The sequence below is a fragment of the Phoxinus phoxinus genome (assembly GCF_949152265.1).
Source record: "Phoxinus phoxinus genome assembly, chromosome: 14".
In the NCBI taxonomy this organism is placed as follows: domain Eukaryota; kingdom Metazoa; phylum Chordata; class Actinopteri; order Cypriniformes; family Leuciscidae; genus Phoxinus; species Phoxinus phoxinus.
The window spans coordinates 9127447-9152762 of NC_136889.1; the positions used below are offsets into that span (position 1 = coordinate 9127447).

The 25316-nt window shown below is 38.8% G+C and overlaps 1 protein-coding gene across 11 annotated transcripts in view; it reads left to right on the top strand.

Annotated features, from left to right (window-relative positions):
* Window positions 1-9583: 9583 nt before the first annotated feature.
* Window positions 9584-25316, top strand: part of fgfr3 (fibroblast growth factor receptor 3) — a 42934-nt gene continuing 27201 nt past the window's right edge. For 7 of the 11 annotated variants that reach the window (XM_079634884.1, XM_079634888.1, XM_079634881.1 and 4 more), the window contains exons 1-3: window positions 9604-10166; window positions 15224-15446; window positions 24575-24841. In XM_079634884.1, the coding sequence (XP_079491010.1) occupies window positions 15302-15446; window positions 24575-24841 (412 nt within the window). In that variant the 5' untranslated portion in view covers window positions 9604-10166; window positions 15224-15301. Of the gene's footprint in view, window positions 10167-15223; window positions 15447-24574; window positions 24842-25316 lie in introns of all 11 variants that reach the window. The other 4 variants (XM_079634886.1, XM_079634891.1, XM_079634890.1 and 1 more) reach the window with 4 other exon arrangements.

Below are 25316 nucleotides of genomic sequence, written 5' to 3' on the forward strand. Positions count from 1 at the left end.
ATTGTATCATCTAAAACCGATATCTCAACCAATCAGATAAAACAAACTCTCAGCTCCTCATATTTGTGTACCGGTATGTGTGTAAGGGGTAAAAAAGTAGTGGTGAATGGGGTTGATGGCAGCTTTGTGAGTAAAGAAACAGAGAACGGGGGAAGAGACGTGGCTCTTTGTCCACCCCCTCAGTCATTAGTAGCAAGAGAGGAGTCCTCTCTCAGCCTCTTTCAGTCTGTTTCATCTAACTCCCTCTCTCTCACTCTCTCGCTCTCCTTCTCTCGAATGTGGCAGATTGCATGTCACTTTAAAACTCCTGTTCTCTCTCTCTCTCTCTCTCTTTTCCCCTCGCTCCCTCCTCTATCACTATTTCTTTTTGATGTTGGCCTGATCAGTGAGGTTTGAACTGAAAAATCCAACAGCTAAAAATAGAACTTGAACAAGCTGAAAATTGGCTTTAATCTGCTTGCGTTTCGTAAAGAGTGTGTGTGTGTGTGTGTGTGTGTGTGTGTGTGTGTGTGTGTGTGTGTGTGTGTGTGTGTGTGTGTGTGTGTGTGTGTGTGTGTGTGTGTGTGTGTGTGTGTGTGTGTGTGTGTGTGTGTGTGTGTGTGTGTGTGTGTGTGTGTGTGTGTGTGTGTGTGTGTGTGTGCGCAAGTGTCTGTGTGTGTTAGGGTACGTTAAGAATCCTAGTGTGTAAACATGCATAATAATCATAGATTAATTCTGACCGAGAGCAAGGTTATGAGTTTACATAAACCTCAATAATAATTCTCATGTGTCTTGTGGAAGAGCCAAGATTCTCTGTCTCTTTCATAACCATGAATAGGAATCATTCAGCATTAGCAGCCAGCATGTGTGTGATATGTGGTAGCAGTAAAGACTGGATTCATAAGAAGCATCAAAAGCGAGGGAATACCGTTGTATTAGTAGTCATGTATATTCAAGCAGCAGAGTGTGCGACTATATAATCAATGTATCAGTAGTACAAGGATGAATGGGATCTGTTGGCCATTATGCATACGGCATTCCTGTTCATTTCATTCATGCATCCAGTACACAAACTTTTATTTTAGAATCGATTAATTGCAATTAATCGATTTGTCAGCACTAAAATATACATTTTACATGCATATAATTTCTCATGCTAAGAGAAACAAGCGTATAATCCAGGAGGTATAAACCACCTAGTGAGCTATAATCAATCTCAAGACCCACCACAAACTGTTTAGAGTGAACATTTTTTATTTATTCCCTTGTTGGTCATATTATTGCCATATTCATTGAAGTAGACTAATGATTCATTGACATGGAACTTGCAGTTTAGCGAGTCATATTTTGGATACAGTAGCTGTTCTGATGGATTTAAGTTTATTCAGTTAAAGATTTGTGAAACTGATTCAAACCGGCATCTTATACATTTGTGAGTCTTTCTAAATGATTAATTAAAAGAACCGAGTCATACAAATCATTTGTTTGTGATTCTGACTGCACAGCACAGGTTAACTCTGTTACAAATACAGAAGTACCAGTATGTATATTTTTTATGTTAATATAGTTAAGTTATAATATTGCTGTTATTGTTTATACTGCATGCTACTACCATAGTAGAATGAGCAGTTATAGTTTCATATATAAATGTCTTGCATAAACCAAGTTTGAAAAGATGACTCACAAGGACACCCCAAATCAAATCCTTCTCCTTTCCGCCATCCAGTCAATGCATTTATCAAACTATAGTTGATGATATTCACCTTCAGGCATGCACTTCAAAGAACCATCTTTCAAGCACACTGCTTATAATATATGAAAATAGATGTGCTTAAATGTTAACATGAACACGTTCTAAATATTTGGTGGCTTTAACAATTTACAAATGTAGAGTTTCACAGTTCAGAACCTTTGGAAATCGTTGTTCCAGTTTTGTGATGTGAATGTGAAAACCAAATTTTGAGAAGCTCGAAGGGAAAAGATGTTTTTTCTTTCATAAAAGATCAGATAGATCTAAAATAACTTTAGAGAGCTGTGAAATATTTAAAAGGATGATGTCACCGGCTTATTGGATTGGCTGTTAACTGTGACATGGTTGGCGCTTCTTCAAAGACAAACACACATATACAAGGAGGACATACTTTAACTCCCCCAGTGATTCAGTGCATGGTTAAAAACAGAATACTTGTCCGAAATACAATGGTAAACACTGTATGAGATATTTGCATTCTGCCTCATAATTCACCGCTAGCATGATGGCCATTCATTTTAGCATTACTGCAGATCATACTGGAGGAGGCTTACTCAACATGACTGTGACTGTACTGAGCACTACTAAAAAACAACGTACAATGATAGTTCATCCAAATTTACTCACCCTCAAATCATTCCAAAACTGCATGACTGATATTTTGAAGAACACTTCGGTGAAAAAACATTGACCTTTATTGTATGGACACACACACACACACACACACACACACACACAGGTTTAAAACAACATGAGGCTGAATGATGACAGACTTTTATATTTTGAGTGAACTATCCTTTGTGAAAAACAAAGTACACGACTTTAGCATACTTTTAGTACTTATTTCAGACATTTAATTGCATGTTATTTGCAATTAAATAAAAATGCATTATAGTTGAAATTTATATTCAATGCAATTAGCTGAACTTTAGAGGTTTTTTTTACCCAATTAAGGACATAAATGCATAGTAGTGTAATTTCATAATTACTTAAGTTTTCTTTAACATATAGTTAAGGCGTACTGAATGTCATGTCTATTGAAACTTGTCATTTATTTAAATATATTTGTAATTAATTACACATTTGTAGTGAATTAAAATAAATAACTTTTTAATGTAATATCGAATAACACAATGAAAAATTATTATGAAAAATTATTATTTTGTGATTTTAGTATGTTAGTCAACATATCAAAATATGTGTACTTATTTAAAGCAAAACATTATGATTTTAATTGTACTTTAAAGTAAGATTATTTTTAGTACAGTTTTAAAAAGTGCAATTAAGTGTGGTAAGAAAGTCATGAAAGTGCGCCCGCTTTAAATACACGTAAGTGGCTTTTATTTAATTAATATTATATTATGCAAGTACAGTTTTTTTCAATGTAGCATATACTTTTAAGATTTGCACATTAAATAAAATGATGTAAGCTTCTTTTACACATGGAATCCCTCTAACTTTAAGTCTGTTCCTCATACTGAGCTATGGCTTCAGAAAACTTAATATATAGGGCATGAGTCATGGATTTAATGTCGCTTTTATGATATTGCTTTGTCTTTTTTGGAGCTTGATAGCCCTGAACTGTCATAGTACGACAAAACCCGTTAATAAGACATTTGCACCGAGTAATTTAATAACAAGCGACGCTGACTCCGATATTCAGAGCAGCAAATTCAACTTTTAATGGTTTTAATCTCTTTCTCTCTGTGTGTCTGTCTGTTGTGGCAGGTTTTTTTCAGGCTCTTTTAAGGCCGAGCACTGTGTGTACAGTGGGGTCTATAGAGACCGGCCAGTAATCCTGCTCTCTCTTAAGGCTCAGTCTGAATCTCAATAGGAATGTAGGGGGCAGATTTACTCCTAAATCCGTTGGTAAACATTGCGCCGACGCTGCTCTCTGAGTACCAACAGGTCTCCTGTAATTGTTCTCTGTGTGTATTTGTGTGTGTCTGTGTGAGTTCGTATACAGCGGAGGGTGTTTCTTTGTTTGTTCTGGTGACTCAGAGTTCTTGGCCAACTTGCTTATTGAGTTAGATGCTAGGCTAAGCTAATCTCTGCGAATAGAAAACGAGCACATGGAGAAACGGATTTGTTCTGCTTTTGTAGGGGAATTATGTGACCCTTACAACAATGTTCTGTGGCGGTGCCATGGTAAAGTGACTATCCAACGTCCTAAAAAACATGGTGATGCCGTAGTACTTTTTTTAGTGAATGCTAAGCTAGCAGGACAGCACATACTGGTACTCTATATACTTGTGTGCGATAAGAAAGTATAAGGGCAGGTCATATAATTAAACGGTTTATTGTTGCTTCATGCATTGACAAAGATGTGATGAAAGCCGCAAGAAAGCTGATAAATCTAATGGCATCTCAGATGTTGAGCTACACTACAGGACCATAGACGCTACATATAACATCTCTGTTCCCCATCAACGCTGCTGACGTCCGATGCTTCAGAGACATGCATTAAACTCTTATCAGCGGAGAATGTGGCGTTAATTCAGGGTGTCTGAGCGGGAGATTAGGAGATGGAGCGGGGCTTTAGGGTGAGCAGGAGGACGGGAGGGGAGCAGAGGGCTGAAATTCCAGGGATGCCTACTGGATCAGGGATGAGGGCTGGTGTGTTTGGATATGGATCAGCAGCCGTTGCACAGGCCTGGGACCAGTGATCATCTGCTCTGCTTTAGAGGAACAAATCCAGCTACAGCCTTTAATAGCGGTGCATCATCGGGCACGATAACTCCCATCTTGTGGAAACTGAATATTATTAAATCATTTGAGACTTAAGTCGTGTTGACTGGTTGTATTTCAGTGCGAGTGAAGGTGACATCATTGTGATCTCCTCCCTGCTTTGCTTGTCGCTGACAGATTTATAGGGCATCCTTGCACAAATATGCATCCTCAGAAAGACTCTTGAATACATACATACAAATTGAGGGGTAAGATGAGAGTGGTCACTGTCTTTCAGAAGGATAATGGGAAACAGAGAGGGAGATGGGGAAAAAGATGCTGACGGGAGAGATGATATGTGAAGGATAAACGGGCTCTCAGGTATACGCCAGACACCAGTGACAAGTGGTCGACTTCTGAAATGAGAAGGCAATGTCCCCTATTTGCCTTTGGTGTTTTTATTTTAGTCTAATGTAAATTCATTATCTTTGAAGTTTACATGGTTTCTGGTTTAAAAGGCTGGTAGAAGAACAACATTTACCTTACACTTTAAACTAACAAAAAGCAAATATGCTATCAACAGTAACAAAAAAATGTATAATGTTATAAAAGATTTATAAATTCACATAAATGCATGGTCTTTCTATTCATCAAAGAATCCTAAAAAAAATATCAGTTTCCACAAAAATATCAAGCAGCACAACAGTTTTCAGCACTGATCATAATAAGACACGTTTTTATGAGCACTAATATTAGCATATTAATAATTTCTGAAGGATCATGTGACTATGAATCTGAAAATTCAGCTTTACATCACAGGAATAAATCACTTTTTAAAATATATTAAAATAGATAACGTTATTCTAAATTGTAATAATATTTCATTCTGTTTTTACTGTTTTTATCATATGAACATAAGGGACTTCTTTCGTAAAACATCCATTTAAAAAATAATAACTACATTAATACAGTAATGTATTTAATATTTTAGTATATTAGGCTACATATTATCTTTTATATATTATACTAACTGTTGTTTGGATAATATTAATAATAGCATTTTGTTTTTGACATTGTCCCTTTGAATTGTCTCCTTGAGAAAAAGGGAGGGAAAAAAACCTGCCAGAAACTCATTTCTACTTGTGTCCTTTTGTACACCTGTGATCAAACTCGTTTCCACATCTCATTGATGCAGTATCTAACTGATTATTCATTACAATACCAGCAGGTAACCGCGTAAAAATAGACACAGATGACACAGATATGCCAGTTTCCTCTTTGTATCGGGCAGAAATGCACAAACTCTGAAGTCCAAAGACAATACCTTTACTAAGTCACATTTTCCGTGTGAGCATTACACACGGATCCGGGTGTGTGCGTGTGTGTTTGATTTTGTGCTTCTGTGTGTGTGCGTGCATGGTTTAGAAAAGGATAGACCTTGCTGAGGGATACGCCTTGCGAGCGGTAACAGTATGTACAGTAGGGAAGGTTGGCACAATGTTCCTTAGTGTATTCTGCAGAACTGATCTGGACTGGGACAGGAAGTAAAATGTAATCATCTTTACTGCCACTGTCATATCTAACATGAGTATGAATATTTTATATTATTTTTTTTTTTAATTATATCATAACCAGTCTCTCTATCTCTCTCTCTCTCTCTCTCTCACACACACACACACACACACACACACACACACACACACACACATACACACACACACACACACACACACACACACATACACACACGCACACACACACACACACACACACACACACACACACACACACACACACACACACACACACACACACACACACACACACACACACACACACACAATCAGTCAAAACGTAGTCAATATAGAAAGAATCAAAAGAAAACAAACCAATGTTATCAGCTCTTTAGGTTATCTGTAAAGAATGCACACTGATAAGAGCTAAAAGATCTTACAAATGCTCACTCTCACACACATACACTCTACGGACTCTCTTGCCTCTCCTCTCTTCACGTTTCAAACTGATTAAAGGCCCATGTGGTGTACCGATTCTTTAAATCTCATGCTCAACCTGGGCTGTTTTCAGGGATTTAGCCACATCTGTGATCAATGAGGGAGTTATTGATTTGTGATTATCTCCTACCGCTCACAAAATCACAACTCTCTGATGTTGTGAAACATGGCCAGTAGGTGCTCACAAAGGACCTTATGGATTAGAGCCATCCATGAAAAGTGTTTTTCAGCGGATAAATGCAGCCTGGTTTAATATTCAACCTCTTGTGAAGGGAGGCCCTCGTCCTCACCTCTGCTCCATTGTGTGTTGTAGCCAGAGGCTGGGGTTAGACTGAGGGGTGCAGCTGGAGAGAGAGTTCAGGGGTTCACTCGGCTCTTGGGGTGGGAGGTCACCCATCCGTTCTGTTCTTCAGGTCTCAGAATGTCTGACGCTGCATTCTGTAAGCAAGGCCTTGGGCTGTATATAAAAATTTGGTGATCATGAAATTGTCATTATTATCAGATTTTTTAAAAAGCTCTGCTGTTCAATATTTTTATCGAAACCATGATGTTTTTTTTTGTACGCTTCTTTAATGAATAACTTCAACGGATCAGCATGTTTGAGGAAATAAGGATTTTTTTGTGACTAATATAAATGTCTTTACTATTGCTTTTGATTAATTTAAGGCATAAACCCTGGATCACAAAACCAGTAACAAGTCGCACGGGTATATTTGTGGCAATAGCCAACAATATATGGGTCAAAATTATTTTTCTTTTATGCGTAAAATCATTATGAACTTAAGTAAAGATCATGTTCCATGAAGATATTTTGTAAATGTCCTACCGTAAACATATTAAAAATATATATATTTTTGTGAGTGAATGCAGCTCAATTGCGAACATAAATGGACAACTTTTAAAGGCGTTTTCTCAATGTTTCGATTTTTTTGCACCCTCAGATTCCAGATTTAAAATAAGTCTAATTGTATTTCAGCCAAATATCCTGTTAAACCATACATCAATGGAAATTATTATTTATTCAGAAAGCTTTTTTTTTCAGCTTTCAGATTATGTTTACATCTCAATTTAAAAAAATGAACCCTTGTGACTGGTTTTGTGGTCCAGGGTATGCATTTATGTAGTTTAATTTAATGCATTTATTCATTACAATACCGGCAGGTAACAACAGAGCAAACACTGACACAGTAGACTGACACAGATATGCCATGCAGGAAGAAATGCACATTTTCAGGCACATGTCTTGTGTGTGTAGCCTATATATAAAAGACACAAATTAAATCTATTTAGGACACTGGTTGCCCTGAACCATGGTCAATTAAACAGTTAATTACAGGGCTTAAAACACTGTCCAAAATGTTTTTTTGTTCTCCAATCACTGAAACCACATCCATAAGACATTGAAAATACATTATTTTAGTCATTGACCACATTTTGTGTCCCTCTTTCCACCTTTACGGTTGTAGCAGTCATTTTTACCACATGCTGCCAACAAGCCACTAAAATTCCCATAAACACCTTTGCTGGGGTCATAAGCCATCACTTAGAGCGCTGCATTCAACTTGTCAATCAATAAAATCAATCTTCTTTCTCAAGGCTCTAGATATAATGATAGTGACTGCATTAGTATTCACAGAGGATATAATTTTGAAATAGGCTAACAGGGGTTATTATTGGATGGGTGATGTTTATATGTCTTTTTACTGAATGTCTTTAACCCTGGTGTCAGAGAACAGAGTGTTGATGTGACTGAGGATCCTCATGTTTGCATGCTGATTTTACCACTCGCAGGCTAACAGCTCTTCTCTTAAAGCAAACACAGATGGACCGCTACTAAGAACTCCCTGTCTCTGCTTCCCTCACACATACACAGACTCCTCTGGTAATTAAGAAGAGGTTTCTTCTCTTTATGGTCTCATAAAGTTCTCTCTGCAAACACGTTTACAGCTTTAAAAGTAATTGAGTCTTTGTTTTGGTGCTTATTCTACAGAATTACGGCTCTCGTCGACACTTGGCGCTCGGCTAATCAGCCTTCAGGAGACACATGACAGGTTTATGAGATGAAAAATCAACACACACACTGACAGGAACACACAAACCTACACATTCACACACACCTGTACAGAGACATAAGCTGAAATACCTGATGACACAACCTGTAATTACACACACACTTGCACTTCTGGTTTCTGTTGAAGAAATGACAGCAGCATGAGAAGTCTGCAGATGAAAGAATCAAAACAAGAAAATGTTGGGGGTATAAAATGTAATTTAAAACCAAGTAATTGCACAAAAAAAAGAAATTTGACACATTGATATGTTAAAGCATTAAACAAGTTATGATTGTCTTTTCTTCCCTATTGTGATGTATATCCGACTGAAACGGCTTCTCGAACAAGAAAACTAGCAGGACGGTGCTTGATTTTGTCTATCGGGAACTGATTGGATTGTTGGATGATTATGGTTTACATATAGGCTACTGTGATGTCATGTGAGTGACAGTTTGTCCCGCCCTCACGCCAGTAAACACGTCATCAGAGAAGAGATAAGATTTCTGCAAGAGGGAGGGGAAGTTATATTGATTAAAGATTACAAGGGTACATGAATTAAGAATATAATGAATGTGCACGGATAAATACAGCAATACTAGACAAAACTTTAAAACATGATCACTGTGCAAATTATGTTTTATAATTTTTAATGATTTCTGCAATTTTAAGGGCCCCATCAGCTGCATTTCGTCTCTCCCTAGGCTATTAAATTTGTTTAAAACTAAACATTATTTTTGTGATGATGATATTTTTCTGCTGTGTAAATCTGTATAATAACTAGGCTAATAACGACTCTATAAACTTCGTCGCAAGTTTAGCCCTGACTGAACGTTGTCATCATACCCCTCGCTCAAACCCCGCTACAATTCGCACCCTGAAAATAGTACGAACAGCAAAATCTTTGCTATTTTTAATTGTTTTTCTGCTGACTCTCTCCATGGTCCATGGCGCGGTTTGGGTTCGCTGAGCGCAGCTAATTTGACAGCGAGTAAGTTGATTGAATAGCCTATTCGGGTTTGGTGTGGGAGGCGCCTGCGGCTCTCTCTCTCTCTCTCTCTCTCTCTCTCTCTCTCTCTCTCTCTCTCTCTCTCTCTCTCTCTCTCTCTCTCTCTCTCTCTCTCCCTGAACTCGCGAGGGGGGCGTCAGGCGGCGAGCACCGCACTCGCAGCAGGGACGCGGTTTGAAATCCGATCCTAGTAAATTTTTTTCCCTCTCTCCAGAGCCCGGTGCTCAAACTGTTAGTGGGAGTCTGTGAGCCAAGCTTTCACACAGCACCAAACGCCCCGCACTTCACAACTGACCCAGCGGCGCAGCGGAGCAGTTGTGCCCGGACAGCGCAGCGGAGAAGAGCGGAGCTTCTTCTGTGGGACCCCGATACTCTCTTACGACCAAACACTACACTGGCGCTCTTTTAGATGAACAAACATAGTGTGGCTTTGATACACTTTTGAAGGGTTTAAGGACTGGACAGAGTCGGATAGCTCAAAGCTGTGGTGAATACAGCTTCTTCTCAAACACTCCACTGACTGCTCAGTTTTTTCTTTACGCCTGGATTTGAAAACTTCAGTGTATTTGGATGATTTGCCCCCTGAATGTGATTCACATAACACCTGGAGGGACCTCGCAGACCAGTCTTTCTCAAAAAGCCGATCAACATATTTTATTGTGATCTTGAAAAGGATTAGGCTACTGTCAAGAAGAAATTTGGTGAGAAGTTTGTTATTATTTTTATTATTTTGTATTTAATAATTTCAGATAGCTTATAATATTATGGAATTTGTGGTAGGCCTATTAAATATAGAAACATGGATTATGACCATTAAAATATACAACTAAATTGTCATGAAATAACGTTTAAGGCTGCTCATGCATCATTTACATGGACGCAAAGCAGCATCAGAGCCATCTCTGATGTAGTAGGCTAGCTATGGGCATATTTTACCTCTTTTTATGTGGCATTGCATTTTGACAGAATTTGAAGCAGACAGAGCTGCTTATCAGACCCTTAATTCAGCTGTGTAAAGACGCTTTTGGAGGGATAGGAAAATGTATTTTTCCTCATATTTCTATATTTCCTTGTTCCGGTTCCAAAACGTGTTATTCAATTAAACTATTCAATCAAAGCCTTTTGAATGGAAACAAAGTTTTAGTGTAGAAGTGAGCCGCGGTGACATGTGGTGTGTGCCTGTACGCTTACAGTCGGACAGGTGTTGCGCGGTGTGTGTGTGTGTGTGTGAGAGAGAGAGAGAGAGAGAGAGAGTACCGCGTGCTTGAAAGCTGCTCTACCAGTCGTGAGAAGCCGCACCTGTGCTGAAACACAGTACATTTTCAGTAAGTCTCCATTAAAAGTGTTTGCGGTGTAAAATTTAGCCTGTTGTGTGGACAGTCGATTTGAGCTGTGAAATTGACGACTCGTTTCCTGAGACGCGAATCAGAAACCAGCCTAATTGGTCAGCAACCGGTCTTTGTCATAGCCTATAGGTGTAGGTGTTTTAATGGTGCCGAAACCCACCGTGGGATGTGAGGTGACAAAACACAGTCAAGGGTGCTTATACTGTATCAGCCGATCTTCCCAGTGAGCGCTTTTCTGGCTGCTGTACTTAAACAAAAAACTGTTTATAGCTATTCCCTTTAGACAGTGTATAGAGCTATTCACAGTAGGCTATGTTGAGTTTACCTGTTGTAAACTCCCCTTGTTAACAGTCCCTCAGTTGACATGTCTGTCTGATGAGAGACTAAACCCTTTACAATTTGGCGTATGACGCATTTTAAAACCAAAATTACATCCATTTATTTTGTGGCCACCTCTGCAGGGCTTCATTTGTGTTGTTTTTAGCTCACACTGAAGCGAACCTCACCAGTTTTTCATCCGCCATACCCACGGGCCATCTGAAACCAATTGTAGCTATCGGAGTGAATTAGAGTCTCTGGAGGTGTTAACGCGGGCTACTGGGGGCAATTAGCCACCTCATGTACCAGAGTCATTCAAACGACTGGAGTCCATGGTGAGAACTGTTAGGTTTTCACATAATCTTGAGTAGGCTACTGCTTTATTTTTAGCAGATCTATTGTTTATATAGGTCTCTTTGGACTTTATGGCAGATGATAAAGTTTCTTGCTGTCTGTTTCAGTTTGTCAGATGTCCTGGTGACATTTGATTGTTGAACTTAGGCGCTGTATAACATTTTAATCTACTAAAATTGAAACGTTACATTTGTAATTGGTGATTACAGTCATTGTACTACTAACTTAATTTACTGATAAAGAAAATCAGTTGAATCTCTGAAAACTCATTAAACAGAGTAGACATGTCTTGGAAATTTTAAAGCTTTGTTTGCAGTGTGTGCAGCAGTCGTCATCTCACACTTTTAGAAATTTTTTGGGAGATAATCATTACTTTTCTAGTCATGTTTCCCTTGCACTTTTCAAACCAGCTCTTGTGGAACTAGTAAAGGTCTCTCAGAGACATTCACACAACTCAAATGTGAGCGGTCGTGTCAGCAGGGAAAAGTGAGGCTCTTAATTGTGACCCTTAGTGGACCGATGCCTGCTCAAAATCAATACGCCACTCTGTGGACTGTCGAAAGTTTGGGAGTTGAAGTCCTTAAGAAGTGCCATCAAACATTCTCTCTCTTTCTCTAAAGTTCATAACTCTTTATTTAGACCTTATTTGTTTTTTAAGTGATTTTTAGTATATATAAAACAAAAACAAACAAAAAAGTGCACAAGATCATTTTACACAATGCACAATGCAGTCCAAGGGCTAAAAAAACGCATGAATGAAATCGAGCAAACAATGGACAATGTTACTGTGCTCTCTCGCCCTTTCATTCTCCATTTTTTTTAATCACCCTTAGGTTTACTTTTTCTGTGAATGGTTTTGTGGACAGTGTCATGCCAGTCGCTGCATGTAAGCAAATACGATGATGAGTTTAATGCTAGAAAGCACTGAAAAGAGTTTAGAGAAACCCATAATTTCACAGTGACACAGATCTGTAAATGTGGTTTGTAAATTGCTCCTCTGTGATTTGTGTGTGTTTGATGTGTTCCCAAATGGGGATGTTTAAAAGGGTGGGTTTGTGAGTTTAATTCTCACCTTTATGCAGTTGTCTACACTCAAGCAATGCACAAACCCCTAGCCGCGCACAATCCCACATGCACGATGACAGAGCTCTCAGAGAGCCGCAGGAGGGCGAGTGAAGTCCTCGGAAGAGGATTACAGCCAAACTCTAATAGAGACACCTCAGACTTCAGCTTTTCATCTGCTCTCTCTCTATCTCTCTTTTACTCTGTCTCCCTCCTAATCCCTATTTTCATTGGCAGATTTAGACTAGGCTGGCCGTTGACATGGCTGCACAATTACTGGAGATTACTGACATTTTTGAGTCCCCGATTTGTTGCAAGGTGTGACTATAGCGTGTGATAGGATTCCATTAAAACCCTCTTTCACCCAAAACTATCAGACATTACACACATGAATATCCAGGATATGACGGCATATCCTCGCATGGTCTTGTTCAGGTCTGTAGTTGTTTGATTGTCATAGAAAGAGCATTGTATTTTTTTAATATAATATGCTTTAATATGCATTCATAGTTGAGTGAGGGGGCGAAAAGTAAGAGACAAAGAAAGAGATACAGACAGACAGTATAAACATAGTAGCTAATGTTGATTTATTGACTCAACTGATAATCATAATATTTCAATGGAGTCCAAATCAAATTCTTCAGTAATCCCATAGATAAACACTGACTCTTCTGAGAGAGTTTTACACACCACACGGCAGCACACTCCTGCGTATCAGACATCAGTCATGTCACACAATCCCAGCTGCCTATATCCTAAAGTTGAATCTGCAAAGATATACATAATTTTTTTTTTTTATTCATATTTTTATTGTGGAAGGTTGCAGTGACAGGTTTTCTTTTTTTACCAAGATTTTTACATTGTTACAAAAACATTCTGTTTCAAAAAAATCTTCAAAGAATCCTGAAAACAAAAATGTTAGGTAGCACAGCTGTTCTCAACATCGATAATAAGGAGAAATGTCTTTTGAGCTGCAAATCAGCATATTAGAAGGATTTCTAAATAATCACGTGAGACTAAAGACTGGAGTAATGATGCTGAAAATTCAGCTTTCCATCACTGAAATAAATTACATTTTAAAATATATTAAAATAGAAAACCTTGATTTTAAATTGTAATATTTCACAATATTAATGTTTGTACTTGCAATCAACTTAATGCAGAATAAAAGTCTTTTTTCAAAAACATAAAAACAAGTCTTACTGACCCCAAACTTTTTAATGGTAATGTATATTGTGTTCAAATGACTAAAACTCATGATAATGTACAGTCATTATCACAAAATAAACTCAGACAGGGTGATCAGGATAGTCTTGTATCACCACAAAGAGTCTATTTTGTGATTATTGACTGACTGCTTGTTACATAGCTTCTTGCCAAATAAATAAATGGACATGAAATATTAATGAAATGCATATTGTAGTAGAAAGAAACTGCACAGTTTGTCTAGCAGAACTCAAAATGGTCAATTAGTGGTCCTACAAAATATATGACCGCAGTTTGCTGTGATTGACCAATCAGAATCAAGTATTCTAAAAAAATTTTTTTTTTAGTATACTAAAAGGATGCATAATAATATAAGGCTATTTCTAAGAAGTTTGTTAAGGCGTCTCCATCACTGTGTTACTGTAAGATAGCGTGGCTCCAGAAACATGCTCTAAAAACACACCTACGATACACACTCCAGAAATACGCTCTACAAATAAACCCTTCTCTCCTAGAACAGCCAGCGCTGATACACTATCAGCCCACAGCGCAGTGCACACTCCTGCTCCGCCGGCCAGAGAAAACACTGAGTTACTCAACACACCAACCTGGCTTCTCTCTCTCTCTTTCTCTCTCTTTTCAGTATGTGCTGACCAAGAATTGAGCGTCTGCTCGTCAAAGGAAAGAAAAACAGCGCCACACTAGCCTCAGGAGAGTTTGTGCGTCCGTTGGAGAAGAATGCCACCGTTTAAAGTTAACACAAACATTTTGTGTGTCTAAACCAAGGCTGTTCTGAAATAACAGGAGTTCAAGTTTAAAGCAACCCAGAGTTCTCACATTTTCTCAACGTCTTTGAGCGAAAATCTCTCAGCGGGGAACCAAACCGTACAGCCCACAGTATATGTGTGTATGTGTGTGTATTTTAAAGCACTTTACATTCCTTTTATTGTGACTAATGTAAACTCTCTATGTGGCAAGACACAGACACACACACAAGTCACAGAGTGTGAGGGGAGAATATGTTTTCTTTAGAGAGATAAGTGTGTTTGTGTTAGCTTAGTGAAAGAGGTGTTTCAGAGTTGCCCGACCAGAGAGAAAGAGAAAAAAAAAAGGGGCGAGTAAGAACGCAAAAGAGAGTTTACAACAAATCCCAGTCTCGTCTTAACTAGCGCAGGACACATAATGTGAAATCACTCCATTTTATGCTCTCGTGGCAGTTGTGTGTGGTCGTCGCACTTTATTTTTCAATTTACAGTATACGCAGAGAGCCTGCTGGAGACATTTGCACGTCAGCATGGCATTTCAATAGAGTGCTTTGAAAAATGTGTCCCCTAACAAAAAAAAAAACAGGTATATTGATTGAATATATGAGACCATTTTTATTCTTCACCTCCTAAAAATATGATAAAGTGTTTGTTCTGTGTTCCTTTTCTATTAGACTTATGATTGTTGAATATGATCTTGCATTTCAGGTTGGGAACAGGGAGCGTTTCTGACAGGAGTGTGTTTGTGGCAACGCCACATTGACAGCATGTGTGTAAAGGTGGAGGATGTCTGAGTCTGGTCTCCGTGGTGAGGACACTCGTCCCCGCGTCGTTCCGCCCGGGATGGTCCCGCTCTGTCTCCTCTTGTACCTCGTGTCCCTCGTCTTCCCCTCGGCGGACAGCGCCCACCTGCTGTCTCCAGAGCCCACAGGTCAGACATTACACTTCACCTTCTCTGTCGTACTGTCTGCAGGGTTCCCAGAAAATCACAAAAATCTGGAATTTTTCATGCCTGGATTTTTAAAAAAAAGTTTCTTAAGCTCACCAAGGCTGCATTTATTTGATCAAAAATACAGTAAAAAGATAAATATTGTTAAATATTTATGCAATTTAGAATAACTGTTTTCTATTTGAATATATTTTAAATAGTCATTTGTTCCTGGGATGCAAAGCTGAATTTTCAGTCTGAACAGTCTTCAGTGTCACATTATCCTTCAGAAATTATTCTAATTTGCTGATTTACAAGAAACATTTCAATGTAAATGTAACGTAACAATGTATAAAACAGTTTGAAACAGTTTTTTTGTTAGGGTTCTTTGACGAGTTGAAAGTTTGAAAGAACAGGGTTTTTTTTTTTTTTTTTTTTTTTTTTTTTTTTTTTTGTAACGTAAAACTCTTTACTGTCACTTTTGATCAATTTAATGTGTCCTTGATGAGTACAAGTATTAATTTCTTTCAAAACAAATCTTGCTGACCCCAAACTTTTGAACAATAGTGTATGTTTCAATCTGAAATAATTTGGTTTAGATTTTTCTAATAATTAGCGATTTGTCAGTGTTGAATTCTTGTAAACCGATCTGTCAAACCACAGAATCATTAGTGAATCATCTAAATCAGAATCATTTTTAAAAACATTCAAAGTAATCTCAAATGACTGGAAAGGTCGTGGACATTTCTATAGTGAATATACATTTCTACGGTTATGATTATACAGTATATTGTCTTAAACATACAGTACGTCTTTTATAACAAAACTTGCTTGCAAGCCACCGTGATGTTTGATTGGTAAATGAATATGTCGTTTCTCTTCTATGAATCAGTTGCACTGTGTTCACACTGGTCTGAATGATTCATTTGAGTTAATCTGCCCCTCCTTTTGAAACACCGAAACCTTCTTTAAATACTTAAAACAGCGTAAAAAACTGCTTTGAAAACGGTGTGCTGTTTGTTACTATTTATCACATGCTGAAAATGAAAGGGTTGTCAGTGATTCTGTGTTTTTAAGGAGCTCGAGTTACAGCCTCTTCGATTGGGCAGTGTGACGGGCTGAGTTTGTACAGTGGCACAAAGTGGGTATTGTTGCAGTGAACACTTGTGTAGCTGATATTATGTAAACACACTTTGTCCTTGCCATTGATTTATTATCCCACAGTTGACGGATGAGGTCCTGCAGAGTGGATTACATGACAGCTAAGTGTGTGTGTGTGTGTGTGTGTGTGTGTGAGTGTGTGGACTGAATAAGCTTATCGCTCGAGGCAGATAGTGTCTGAATCTTCTGCATATGTGGGCAGGTATGAGAGCCCAGGGTGCTGAGAGAGGTGTTGATCATTATCAGTTGTTTGTTAAAGACAGGTTTCTTGGCTGAGTTCTCTGTTGTGTTTAGATTCTAGATGGCTCTAGCTCTACTAAACATGTTACAGTCACTTAGAAAATAGAAAGGAGCTTGATGCTTTCTTGGCCCATTGCTTTTGGGAGAGATCGTCTGATTGGTGGTGGATCTGATTACTCGTACTGATAACAGGCAAATATTAGGAGACAGCGAGAGAATTACAGTTAATGTTCACACATGGTCCAAAGGAGAGAATGCAGAAAGTCTTCAGTGAAACCACAGAATAAACAAAGAGGGATTGTGTTATGAGACAAGAACCTGCAAACACTTCACCACCCAGCTCCTTTTCACTCTTAATCCTAACCACCAAATCCCCTGTTTTTCTCTCTCTCTCTTTCTTTCTATTCCACTATTTATCCAGTCTCTTCAGGTCTGTTAATTCAGTGGCAGTGAGTTTAAATTGATCATTTCAGACTGACAGATTAAATCAATAAGAAACAAGAGGCACTGCATTTGAGTAAGATTTTTTGCACAGCATAGTAAAGTGGCAATTTTGCTATTTCTTCTGATTATATATGGACATTTATAGACCCTTTGCACATGTGTGTGAATGTTTTCTGTGCTTTGTTATTAGTTGGGGTTTATTCACCTCATTAATGATCTTTGAAACTCACTGCAGGTCAGCAGATGAGTTAATATTGAGAAACACGTCCATAACGCAGTCGATAACCACCTGTTCACACACACATGGAGTGACTTCCTTGTACCAGTACCTGCGCAGTAACGCACACACCTACACACAGAGAGGCGAGGCGTGTGAAGCACGTACACACTTGCTGGCCTGTCAACCTGTAGGATGGGTGTCTTCAATGTAATTATACGTTCCCCTGAAGGACATTACTTAGATACTTACTTAAAAGTGTGTGTGTGTGTGTGTGTGTGTGTGTGTGTGTGTGTGTGTGTGTGTGTGTGTGTGTGTGTGTGTTGTTCCTCCCCCTCTCTGGACTAGTTCTATTATTTTGTGTCTTATAACATTTCTGTGGCTTTCATTTAGGTGTTAAAATGCTGTTCTTTTGAACTTTTTTATTCATCACAGAATCCTGAAAAAAAATGCATCTCAGTTTCCTAAAAATTATTAAGTAGCACAACATTGATGATTTTTTTTCTTTTTTTTTTTCTTCTATATATTTTAATAATATTTCACAATATGGCTGTCAAATAAACACAGCCTGGGTCAGCATAAGATACTTTTTTCAAAAACATTCACCAATCGTACCAACCCCAAACTTTTGAACAGTTTTCCTGTAAGGGTTAGAGCTAGCCTATATTATTTATAATTAGGTTTATATAAAAACAATAGAGGTCTATGGTATGCCGTGTGTGTGTGTGTGTGTTGCTGATTTCCCTCAGCTCTCCTATACCACTTTTGGCAGTCATGAACAGATGGCAGAAGTTATGTGCTGTAAGATGTCCAACAAACACACACAGAGACATGTACACTTCTCCTTTACCACCCATGGAATGAACCTCTGCCTTGGCAATATTCCTGGCCCAACACATACAGTACCTACCACACACACACACAGACACAGACACACACACACACACACACACAGACACACACACACACAACAAACCAGTGCTTGATGTGTCACAAAAACAGCAGTCCATCTACATCTATCAATCACCTCTGGATTATGGTTTGATTTAAGCTTTAGGCTGGTATATTATTATTATATTATTATGTTATACTGTATATTAGAGTCAGGAACACTGAGTCCTGTGTGACGGCTGCTTTCTCTCCTGGGATGCTTATGAATAGTTTATAAAGCATTAAAAATGCATTAATGACAGTGTAACAAAAAGCATGAATAATGCATTTATGACAGTGTAACAAAGCTTATACCACACACTGATCAGTTTGTAACTGAAAGTGATCTAGTGCCGGCTTTGTTTAGCAGTGTGAGAGCATTATAAACTGTTATAATGTTACACAGGGACAGCGGGCCCTAAGAATTTTTCGGTTATAGTTATAAGCAGTTTGTGATAGACTAAACAGTCTGTCACATGTTTAGGGGAATCTGTTTTTGTTTATAATCTTGAGTTATAAATGGTATTGCATATTCATGTTAATACACTCAGACTGTGTGTATGTGTGTGTGATTTAGGATCTTTCTGAGCAGCTGTTGCCAGTTGCTTCTGGGTATCATTGGCTGGAAGGAAGCAAGGCAGAGGATTAGTACTTTTCCTGCCCAGTAATACCCCATCTCTCTCTCTCTCTCTCTCTCTCTCTCTCTCTCTCTCTCTCTCTCTCTCTCTCTCTCTCTCTCTCTCTCTCTCTCTCTCTCTCTCTCTCTCTCTCTCTCTCTCTCTCTCTCTCGTTGAAATTGCTATATTTCTATTCATACTAAAAGACAGAGGGGGAAGGGCAGAGGCCATGGAGAGGTGACTTGTTTGTGTGTGTATTTGCTTGATCGCTTGTGTTTTCCTTAAGGGCAATTTGAGGTCACAGAGTTGAAAGAGTAACATCTCACTCTGCTCACTTCTTATTCTGTCATCATCACAATGACATTTTTTAACTTTGTTCAGAGAGTTAAGACAACTTATTGGGCTTTACAGCACACCTTTGACATACAACAATTTAGTAGTGATACACCAATATATATTGGCCAGGATGAGGAATCAGACAATGATATATATGTATATATATATAGGCCTATATCAGTATTGTATTGGCCCTTGAAATGTATATGGGCGGATATTGTTGACTGCTCTATTGTTCTCTCTTGGTCTAAATTACACAACAAATAAATATTGGGTTACACTTTTTTATGCTGTCCTTGTTACGCTGTAATTATACAATTAAGTACTGAGTAACATTAATTAACAACGTGTTTACTATAGGGTTACAGTTATAGGGTTTAGTTGAGGGTTTGTTTCTTGTATTTACACATAGTTAAGTTTTTGCTGTAATAAGCACATGTAATGTGTAACAAGGACAGTGTAAAATAAACTGTTACTAAATACTACAGTCAAAGGATGTCACCAAATATTTAAAATATAACATATTTGACTACTAATGTGAATATTGGGAGTGTGTCCTAATAAATGTAACATTTAGGGTTAGGGTCAAGAACAAGCCTTAATTTCCACTCCTAATGAAACAGTTTCTATTGTTCAAAGGATCATACAACACATTTTGTTAATCCCACTTGTAAGAAAACTACTTAAGAAATGATTTGGAAAAAATAAGTTTGTGAAATATCCAAAGATTTGCTGATGCTACTTTAGATTAAGAGCATGTGTTCAAGCTACTGCAGTGTGTTTTGAGTGTGTGTTCTGTACAGTGTGCAGGGTTTGAAACTAGGCCAGTTCGTCTATGGAATGACAATTAAGATGGTCCAATCACTGATTACAACCTGTGTGTCCGTTTCAGCGTGTGTGTGACTATTTGAGGGTGTGTAGACATGTATGTGTTGAAAATGATTTTCTTTTTAGCACAGAGATAAAGCAAGTTATGTTTATTTAATATGCGCATGTGTGTGTTCTTAAAGGGTTTGGCTCAGACTCTGGATGGGGTCTGGATCTTCAGAAAACATCCAGCTTCCGTTCCTAATTAGAGCGTGTGTGTGTGTGTGTGTGTGTGTGTGTGTGGACAAGGCTTTATTTTTGGTTGCAGCAGCTTTCTTAAACTTTCCTCAGGGGCACTCCATCGCACACACACACACGCCTCAACAGGACAGAATAAAAGAGGTAACAAGCTGCAAACTCTTCTCCGCCCACCTCTCTTTCTGTCGTAATCCTAATCGCCGATTGCTTCTTTCTTTTTTTTTCTCTCCTGCCAGTCTCATTTAGAGGAGGATCTGGCTCAGAAACGTGAGGTTCCTACATCCGACATCTACGTCTCGTACAGTGGACGCAGACTTTAGCTCCAGAAAGATAATCCTTTAAAGTAACCAGATTGTAGCATGCAAGAAGTGTGCATGAGACTGTGTGTGTATGTTGTGTTCAGTCTGAAGGTCAGATGACCGTAGGGGTTGTTGACTGAGAGTGTGTCACGCCAAACGGCTGAAAGCAGCGGGAAACGGCAAAAGAGCATACTGGCACAGGTCAGGTCGGTGTGTGTATGTGTGTGTGTGTGTGTGTGTGTGTGTGTGAGTATGTGTGAGAGAGAGTAGATAAAGGTGCAGACTAATTACCTGCTATAAATCAGCTGCATGTATTGATTACACTGTGTCACAATAGATCACGTACCTGTGCGTTAAGCCATGACTGTGACTGACTGTGTGTGTGTGTGTGTGTGTGTGTGTGTGTGTGTGTGTGTGTGTGTGTCCACACACCCTCTATCCTCCCCCTCACTCTCTTGTTTTAACCTGTCGCATTGTTGCAACACCCAAAACAAGTGGAACCAGAGACTGTTAGTCGTACATACATTTATCACATGGTGAGTGAGTGAGTGCAAACGAATAAATCAAGAGTCCACATTAACCACCTCTCACCTCTCTTTGATGTCTTTGTAAATCTATATAGCCTATATATATTTATTTTTTAAATGGAAAAAAAAATTTGGGAGGGGGGGGCACCTGAGACGCGTCTCTCTGTAGGCAAGGGCAGGTTAGCTGGTACCCTCTTACGTCACAGAGCCCCACAACTTCCAATAGGAAAAATCAACTGCAATAGCCACCGTTCAACCTGAAGAGGGCAGCACTCAGACGTTTTTACACCACATATTGTAGAATTAAAACACTTTATACCCAAATGTCAAAAAATTACTTGAATCAATGAACAGCATTAATAAAGCCCCAGTCTTACAGATCCTCAACAAAAAAAGTTGTTTTGGGTTTAGTTACCCTTTAAACACCAAATCAGCATATTAGAATGATTTCTGAAGAATCATGTGACACTGAAGACTGGAGTAATGACGTTGAAAATTCAGCTTTGCCATAGCAGAAATAAATTTAATTTTATATATTCAAATAGAATACTGTTTTTGCTTGTATTTTTGATCAAATAAAAGCTACTTTAGTGAGAATCTTAATCTTACGAATCCCAAACTTTTGACCCCAAAACTACTGCTAAAAAATGCCCTTCTCACACAAACACACTGAGTGTTGACCTGATTCATGTATCATAAAAGCAGTCAGATATATTCCAGTAACTGCTGTGTTGCCCATGGCAGCAGGTTTTAAATCACATCTCACATATTACCCCGCACAACTCTGGCAAAACACAAAAAAAACCTTTCATCTTTTCCGCTTGATCAAAGGAAAAACTGTCCTCAATGCATGCAAGTGTGTGCTGAATATAAATGGGTGCTTGAATGATTATGAAAATACATGAAGCTGATTATAGAGAGAAAGTATGATAGGTAGGTAGCGTTGTGGTCACGAAGGCCAGGACATTTGTGTGTTTTATGCCAACGGATCACATCCAGGATGGTTGACCACTTCTGAATTCTAGCGAACTAGTCTTGCCTTTAGCAAATCAGTGTTGTCAAGATGTCATATCCTGTGGCTCATTAGTCACATGACATTTACGACTCACAAACAGCAGATTTCCAATCACATGCTTCGGGACCGTACTTTACCTGAGCAACTGCAATAATGGAAATGCTAACAGATGCATACTTTGCATTATGCATTTCATAGCACAGTGACTGAGGAGGCTTGCATAGTCTTACAGAGTAAACCAAGGCTGTAAGTCTTCATAAAAGGCAAAATCTCACCTGATCTGTGGCCCTCAAGAGGTTTCTATATCAGCCTTGTAAAACCTCAGCGCTCACACTGGCTCTATTCTCCACTCTCCTCCTGGGAAATATGGGAACACACAGTAGCCATTTATGATATTTATTTATAACCCCTTCCCCCACGCACATTAGTGTCTTTCACTGGGCCCAGCATATGTTACACAAGCACACACACTTCCCTCTCCTTCACAGGATATAGAATAGACACACACACACACACACAGCAGTGTGTTATTCTCTGAAGGAGCCGCCATCTGATGTCAGCGCTGTGGTACCTTCGGATTCGAGTGGTATGGGGGGGGGGGGGGGTAGAGAAATGAGTGAAAGACAAGATGAAAGGTAGAAAAAGGGGACGGAGAAGCAGATGTGACAGCGTTCAAGAGTGAAACACACAAGAACTGATATGAGAAGTGATCAAAGAGATATTAACACTTCACGTGGCCTTCAGACAGCCTCAGACAGAGTGGTGTTTTTGGACTTCGCACTTTAACAGCATGTGTGTATGCGTTCGCATGTAGCGGGGCGATCTATAATTCATATGCCCGATTCTGTATTCTACTCAAGCTTAGTCTTGTCTGCAAGCCGTCTGCCAACACACTCCTGACCTCATACACACACGCACAAGCGCAACATCTATCAAATATATCAATCCTTTGTAAGTCTGTCACCGCTCTTCCCAGAGATGAATGTCACTTTGAAAAGAGAGAATAAGAGAGTGATAGAGATGCTACAGAAAGGAATCCAGGGTTTACGAGGAAAATGAAGGAAACTGTGATAGGTGGAATAATTATTCCAGCATGCTGCATTTCTGTACCTCAGCGGGCGCTCCATGGCGTTCACCGGGGTGGTTAATAAACATATTTGTTTGTTTATTATTCCTGCTGTGCGTTTCTGTGATTTTTAGCAAAAATGTTGTGATTTTGTTATTTAAATTAATTGTAGATCTGCCTGTCAAACTCTACAACACTCTAAAAATAAAGGTACTTTATTGCCATTGATGGTTCCACTAAGAACCTTTAACATCCATGGAAACTTTCCAATGGACAAAAGTTACTTAATGGAAAAAGTTTCTTCAGATAATTAAAATATTTTTCACATGAAGAAAAAATAGTTCTTTTAAGAACTGTTCACAGAAAGGTTCTTTGGGGAACCAAAATTGGTGCTTCAATAGCATCGGTTTGAAACCCCCCTTTTGGAAACTTTTTTTAAATTTTATTTTTAGATGTAAATAACAACAATAATTGTTAATTAAGGGTTAGAGTACAAAATGGGTTCGATTCCCTGGGAATTTACTGTATGTTAACATACTATCATATCTAACAAATCTCAGAGTTATGTATGAGTTATCATCAAACGCTTGTACAATTTCATTAGCTACTTAAATGTTAGCTATATATAAACGTCAACTTTCCCTAACTTGCTAAGCAAGGTTTATTTTAAACTGTTTCTACACCCTTACAATAGTCGAGTGGGGAAAAAAGCTTTTTGCGTTCTACTTGCTGTCGGTAAGAGTACAGTGATGCCAGGGAGTTTACATAGACTTACAATGTAAATCAAACCAATTAAATACATTCCTTCAACACACTTTAATTCACTTCAGATAAAATATCCACATTTCTGTCATGACAACTCTCATATCCATTACCATGGTTGGCTTGTGCAATATAGCATACATGAATTACCCGTAGAAGATCTATACAGGTGGAGCTGGGGAAGGTGGAGGGTTTCTGAAAGTGCACTGCAACTGCTACAGCAAGTACTTAAAGTATTTTAAGGTTGAGCAGCAAGCTCATTGGCTACTGATACAGCAGGAACCAATCAGCTGCGCCCTATAAAGAATGTTGTGTTTGCAAGCGGATTGAGTTAAGGACATATCTGCCTGTGCCATCTAGAGTTTCGTGACATAACTTTGTTTTCGGTAATTTCGTTAACTGCAGATTTAATTAATTCATTAACATGTCTCTCTCTTTTTTCTCTCTGTTAGACTGGGTGTCGAGTGAGGTGGAAGTGTTTCTGGATGACTACGTGGCAGGAGTCGGGGACACCGTGGATCTGTCCTGCACACCGCATGACTTCCTGCTCCCCATCGTGTGGCAGAAAGATGGCAACACCGTGTCTCCTAGCAACCGTACGCGGGTGGGGCAAAAAGTGCTTCACATCATCAACGTCTCCTATGAAGACTCGGGGGTGTACTCCTGTAAACATGCCCACAGCAGCATGCTGCTAAGCAACTACACCGTCAGAGTCACCGGTCAGTCTCTCCTTCTCTCTCCTAATAATACTTAAGTAGCAGTCTTGTTGTTCCTTCCCTGCAGTAGACTTTGGTGCACAAGCTCAGGCACGCAAAACATTAATTGGAAACTCACCAGTCAGACTTGTTCTCAACAGGCAAATAGGTCTTGAGACATACTCCCAGCACACACCTACAGGCTGACTTGACGTTTATCAAACAAGCACAATAACACTCATTCAAAGGCTGCATGTTGCTTAATATTCCAAAGTAACTGGGTTGTTTTAAACTGTGTATGGTTTTGCCAGAATAAAAACGAGGGTGTTGTAAAATAGGGCCTCTTTGGAGAAGTAGGGAGGAAAATAGCATATTTTGGTCACTACAAATTAAAATCTGTGTGACAATATTTAGAATAGACACTAGAGTTGTTGTTTGTCTGTGCATCACACATGGCCCATTGAACTGGCCTGTCAGGTATTATTATCTTTTACAATAC